This window comes from Rhinopithecus bieti, unplaced genomic scaffold (assembly GCF_001698545.2).
Source record: "Rhinopithecus bieti isolate Rb0 unplaced genomic scaffold, ASM169854v2 scaffold_18353, whole genome shotgun sequence".
In the NCBI taxonomy this organism is placed as follows: Eukaryota; Metazoa; Chordata; class Mammalia; order Primates; family Cercopithecidae; genus Rhinopithecus; species Rhinopithecus bieti.
Genome location: NW_016809465.1, coordinates 116865 through 123714, shown reverse-complemented (window position 1 = coordinate 123714; position 6850 = coordinate 116865). Strand labels below are relative to the sequence as shown.

The window sequence follows — 6850 nt, the reverse complement described above, 5'->3', positions numbered from 1 at the left end:
AAAAAAAGAACCTTACAAGGATAGACAGCCTTGAGATATTTGTAATTTTTTTTTTTTTTTACAAGAATAGTGTTAGATATGTCCAATCACATATAAAACTGTCATGGAAAACTTTTGTTTTGTTAATTCCATTTACAAACCTAGATCAAATGCCCCTGCCTCTGTGATGATGTCATGTCAGCGAGGAGGTGGTTGCCCTCCACTACTCTATAACTCTGTAACTACTTTCACATGCATCTAGGGTGGTTCATCCCACAGAACTTCACTGATGTTTTCCATATTTGGTCTCCCGTCTGCTTCCTAATGCTGGGAGAGTATCCTTTTAGTCTCTGTTGTCTATCAAGGCTGTTACTGACATAGTCTAAGGAACTGAACTTATTCTTGGTCACTTTTTTAAAAAATCTGCAAATCTGCATATGCTAACCATTACATAATGTTGTTTTGTTTTCCCCTCTATGCCTCCACATTTACATCTGGCTCTCACCTACCTAGAATATGCAAGGAATGCAGTTTGAGTTAGATAAATGTTGAATGACTTTTGGCTTTTGCAGCTTAGTTTTGAGGGCGCGGACTTTGGTCTGACTTCATAATGAGTTAATCATACTGAGTTAATCCCTTCTTAACTGTGTGATCTTGGACAACTTACTTGACTTCTCTAAAACAGAGGCCTGCAAACTAGGGCCCGTGGACCAAATCCTGCCCATTGCCCATTGCCTGTTTTTGTATGTTCTGTGAACTAAGAATAGTTTTTATATTTTTAAGTGGTTGAAAAAATCAAATGAATAATAATATTTTGTGACACATAAAAATTAGATTGTCTTCATGTTTTATATCCATAAATAAGGTTGTATTGGAACACAACCACAGTTATTCATTTATGTATGTGTCTATGGCTATTTCCGTGCTACAACAGCAGAGTAGCTGCAAAATGAAATGTATGCCCATAAAGCCCAAAATATTTACCGTCTGGCTCTTTGCAGAAAATATTTGCTTACGCCTACTCTAAACCTCAGTTTCCTCTTCTGTACAATGGGAAATACAGCACCTGCTTCAAAGGGGTTTGAGATAATGCATGAAAAATGGTTAGCATAACACCAACCCATAGCACTCAGTAAGCACAGCCACAGTTGTTGTTATAATATTTACAGTTTTTAACCTTCTAATACAGTGAAGGTGGGCCTAAAATTCTCTTCCTCTTCAACTGATTAAAATAATTCTTTTGTTATGCCTGATGTTCAAAGCCCTCCCCACTCTCTTTTCAGCCTGTTTAATTTTTCATTTTTTCCTTCATCTTATTCACTGTAACCCAACTGTACATCCTATAACCTTTTTGGACCTTCTGTTCTAGCCCACCATTCATCTCCCATTTCTGTGTGCCCAAATCCAGTCCATCTTCCAGGTCCTGCACCAGTATCACTCGCTTCTCACATTCTTTTATTGTTTGAGTGTACACTGTGCCACACAATATCCACCCTGCGCAACAAAAACAAACATGAAAGAATATTGGGAATGGACTCTCTCTCTCTCCAAGCTTCTTGAGCATTTTTTCTCTATATCTTAGGGCACACATCACTCTCTTGAGATTTAGAAGATCTAGTAGGGTGTGTCTTCATTATTTATATACTTCTAATCTATACTCTTTTAGGGCAATACCATTATTATTGATCCCTGTAGTCTGTGGAACACACCAAACAGTATTTACACACAGCTATACCTAATACATGTTTTTTAATGCATAAATTTGAATTGTTTTGCTTGCTAAAGATGGATTTTTTTGCCTCTTTTCAGACAGAGTTTCTTGATATAAGCCAGCTATCTTTCATCCATGATTTGGGACCAAAGGGCATGTAAGTTGCAATAAACCTTGAAAGAGAAGTATGAAAAGTTGATATGCATTAACACTTAATATAGCAGCATGCCATGGTGATGGAGTCCTCCTGGCTTTACTGCTAGCTTCTCTTCTCCCCAGTAGAGTTAAAGCAACTGATGGAATTACTCATACAAATCAGAGCATCTTCCGTGATAAACAATGGTAGCAACTGCTCCACTGTCTTTGTCATGTGCTTATAGCACAGATTCTTTCTAACCCAACAGTGGAAGTGTCCAATACCTATAGCAAGTATGATGTGTAGGAGAATACATTAAAAATCAAATATATAAGATCTCCTTTTATAATCCCTTATAAAGTTAAATGTTTACACTCATTTTGATGATCACTTTAAAATAATACTATGTAAAATATATGTTGTATAACCAGATGGAAGTTTATGATTTTCCTTCACAATATTAGAGCTTGAAAACATAAAGAGCTTAACTTTCAAGTTCTAGTTAAGAGCATTGTTGATAGTTGTTTCAAAAGTTTTTTTTTTTAAGTTTAGCCTTTGTTATTGCTTTTCTTGTCACATTTTCAGAATTAAGATATTGTTTTCAAAACTAGTAGCTGTGCTCTGCTTCCTTTGGCATGGCTCAACTAGCTCAACTAGTTTACTAGTTTGCTAGAACTGTGTGTGAAGAGACACAGGGATGTCCTGGAATCTGTGTGTGAGATGCACCATGGTCTCAACAGCAGATGAAGCATCCCTGTGCAGGCATGTGGAAATGCATGGGGTCTTTTTCTAGTTTGTCACAGTGTCACAGTGTTGAGGAGGGAACACTCAACATTTAGAGCCAGGAGACAGAATGCTTAAGGTCCCGTGTAGTGCACAACAGAATCACACCGCCCCGAATGTTGAAGGGGCTATATCTCACCAGTATGTTTTAGGGTTCATCTCTAGAGTACCCAACCTAACAATTAGGGTACTGAGCTAGTTGAGAGCGAGGAAGAGAGAGTAGGGAGGAAAGTCATGTGAGAATGAGATGGTTTATTTAGTCCCATGTTGGGAGGCTATATAAGCTAAGTGGGAGCAGGAAATTTGAAGGTGATGGGTTAATTTTATGTCTCTTTCAGAGAAGGTATGATAATGAAAAGATCTGGAGGACACAGAATACCAGGCTTGAATTGCTGTGGTCAGGGAAGAGCCTGCTACAGATGGTCAAAAAGGTAGGAATTAGTAAGTTTTGTGTGTTTGTTTGTTTTAATACACTGGGTATTTGGGTTAGTTTTACATACCAGTTTTAAATTATAAATCCTTTAAAAGCCATGACAGAAGAAATTTTTAGTTATATTTTAAAATCCAAGTTCCAGCATTCATTTAAATATTCTACCCAAAGCTGAACTTGTGGGCTAAGTGTACAAATTATATTCATGAAAACCCAAGGACACAGAAGGCACAAATTGGCCAGCCAAAGATGTACAAATGGCCAGTAAGTATACAAAAGATGCTCAACATTACTAGTCATTATGGAAATGTAAATCAAATCCACAGTGAGATACAATTTCACACCGTTAGGATGGCTATAATCAAAGAGATGGACAATAACAAATGGTGGTGAGGGTGTAGAGAAACTGGAATATTTTCTGTAGAGAAACCTCAGATATTGCTAATGGAAATGTAAAATGATGCAGCCACTTTGGAAAACAGTCTGGCAGTTCTTTAAACTGTTAAACATAGTTACCACATGTCCCAGCAATTCCAGGGATTCACCTAGGAGAATTGAAAAAAATATGTCTACACTAAAACTTTTCCATAGCAGTATTATAATAGCAGTATTATGGGTAATAGCCTTACAAGTGGAAACAATTCAAATGTTCATCAATTGATGAATGAATAAACAAAAATGTGGTATTCCCATACAGTGGAATATTATCCAGCCATAAAAGGAATAAATCACATCAAGTTAAAAACCTTCTGCACAGCAAAGGAAGCAATCAACAAAGTGAAGAGATAAACCACAACATGGGAGAAAATACCTACAAACTACCTGTGTGATAAGGGATTAAGAACCAGAAAGAACTCTATAGGAAAAAAAAATCTAATAATCTGATTTAAAAATAGGCAAAAGATCTGAATATACATTTCTTGAAAGAAGACATACAAATGGCAAACTGGTGTATGAAAAGGTGCTCAATATAATTGATCATCAGAGAAATGCAAATGAAAACCACAATGAAATATCATCTCACTCCAGTTAAAATGGCTTTTATCCAAAAGACAGGCAGTAACAGATGCTGGTGAAGATATGGAGAAAGGGGAACCCTCATACACTGTTGTTGGGCATGTAAATTAGTACAACCACTATGAAGAACATTTTGAGGTTCCTCAAAAAACTCAAAATACAGCTACCATATGATCTAGCAATTCCACTTCTAGGTATATACCCAAAAGAAGGAAATCAGTATATCAAAGATATATCTGCACTTCCATCTTTGTTGCAGCACTATTCACAATAGCCAAGATTTGGAAGCAACTCAAGTGTTCATCAGCAGATGAATGGATAAAGAAAATGTGGTACATATACATGATGGAGTACTATCTAGCCATAGAAAAGAATGAGATCCTGTCATTTGCAACAACATGGATGGATCTAAAGGTCATTATGTTAAGTTAAATAAGCCAGACACAGAAAGACAATCTTTGCATGTTCTCAGTTACTAGTGGGAGCTAAAAATTAAAACAATTGAACTCATGGAGATTTTATCAGAGGCTGGGAAAGGCAGCGTGGAGGTGGGTAGTGGGGATGGTTAAGGGATACAAACAAATGGGATAATTAAGATCTAGTATTTGATAGCACAACAGGTGACTATAGTCAATACTAGTTTAATTGTATGTTTTAAAATAACTAAAAGTATAACTGAATTGTTTGTAACATAAAGGATAATGCTTGAGGTGATGGATACCCCATTTATCCTGATGTGATTATTAACACATTGTATGCTTATATCAAAGTATGTCATATACCCCATAAATATATAAACCTACTAGGTACCCACAGAAATGAAAAATAAATTTTAAAAAAAGAAATGAAGACCACTGATGGTCATGGAGTTTCTTTGTGGGGTGATGAAAATATTCTGATATAAGATGGTAGTAACAGTTGCACAACTTTGTGAATATGCTAAAAACCTTTGCATTGTAAACTTTTAAAAGGTAAGTTTTATGATATGTGAATTCATCCGAATAAAAATTTTAAATTAAATGAAAAAGCATATGAGGTTCTGATACATACTATAATGTGGATGAACTTTGAAAACATGGTAAATGAAAAAATCCAGATACAGAAAGGCACATATTATATGATTCTTATTTATATGAAATATTCAGAATAGACAAATCTGTAGAGACAGAAGTAGATAAAGGGTTTGTTTCCAGGGAATGGGGAGGAGGTTGCTTTCTATTAATTTGATACTGGTATGCAGTTTATTTTTGGGCCAATGAAAATATTTTGGAACTAGATAGTGGTGATGGTTATACAACTTTGTGAATATGCTGAACATCAAACTAAACTGTACACTTTAAAAAAACTTAAGTAAAATTGTGCAGACTTCAGGGATGGTAATTTTAGACTTACATTTGTGAAAAAATGTTTATCATGGTAAGTGTAATATAGACAGAAAACTTTATTTTATGTCTTACGTCTTACCAATTAAAACTCCTTGAGGAACAATATTTTCATCTGATTCTTACCTGTATCCCCAAGTTTGGCACATAATAGACAAAACTGTTGCAATAACAATGTACTGGGGTTTTGAAAACTATTAAAACACTGAAGAAATCAGTTATAAATATTTTATCTGTGTATATGTTATTTCCCCCAAAATTGAAAATGATAAATGTGGCATTGAGCTATGTGTATATTCCAAATATATAAAATTAATACTGGCATCTACCTTTACACATATCAATTTAAGATATGCTACCAACAAAAAATACCATTAAGTTGGGCCTTTACTTTGTGGACTTTGAAAGGACAGAAGAAATTACAAGGAAAAGATCAGAAGATGAAGGAAAATTGAAAATTTTTGTAAAGGAAAACAGTTTTACTAAAATAAAAAGGGAAATAATGTACTAAAAAATGTATTTGCTTTCAAATACACTTCTCTAACTTCTAGAAACTTGGGGATTCCTTCTGACCATTCCTCCCTAGTAATTAACTGACCAAATCAGCTGCTACATGCCAACCACAGTTTTCAGACTGTAACCTTAAGCGTTTGTGATTCTTTGACCAAAGATTCTGTAGGCTGTCAGAACCCACCTGTCTGTGTGCACAGCAGTCTGGGAAGTGTCAACAGCTCCCCGGAGCAGCCATCAGCCAAGAACTGATCAGAGTCCAGCCCCCTCCTCCTCAGTTGGGGTGATTCTGCAGCATTCTCTACACTGTGTCCCAGAACTCCTCAGCTGGGTTACAGCACAGTTGCTCACAATAAAACGCACGAAAATCCACTCTCTGTGGCTTCCTTCCTTGCTCTTTCTTTCTATCCTTCCCTAATGGTGCTTCTTGGTGCCCCCTTATTAAACTCCTTTTTATACATCCGTATCTCAGAGTTTACTTCTGGGACAACTCAACCAAGCAAAGGCATCAGCTCAAGGAATGGAAGCCATGGTCTGGTTTATTCAGTCATTTATCGAGTGCCTAATGTATGCCAGATTGTGACATACTCTTGTGAAAAAGTAGTGAACAAGATGAAGTCTCTGCCCTCATGGAGTTCTATTAGAGGGGAAATGCAGGCACTAAGCCGACAATTAATGTAAATTGTATAAATTCAGGTAGCGATGAGAGCTTTAAAGGGGAAAAATGTTTTGTGAGGGATGTGGGGATTAGAGAGGGTGACTTTAGCTCTGGGAGTCAAGGAAAGGCTCCCTGAAAAACTGACATTTGGATTTAACCCTTATGAGAAGCAACAGCTAGGAAAGGTGAGGGAAATACTTTGTTACATGAAGAAATATGCCCCTCTTTTTAAACTTTGAATTAA

General features: G+C 36.2%; 1 protein-coding gene across 1 annotated transcript in view; it reads left to right on the top strand.

Annotated features, from left to right (window-relative positions):
* Window positions 1-6850, top strand: part of PLD1 (phospholipase D1) — a gene marked incomplete at its 3' end in the record, with an annotated part of 205359 nt that overhangs the window by 84476 nt on the left and 114033 nt on the right. Inside the window, exons 7-8 of the mRNA XM_017889473.1 lie at window positions 1789-1847; window positions 2948-3040. Of these exons, the coding sequence (XP_017744962.1) occupies window positions 1789-1847; window positions 2948-3040 (152 nt within the window). The remainder of the gene's footprint in view (window positions 1-1788; window positions 1848-2947; window positions 3041-6850) is intronic.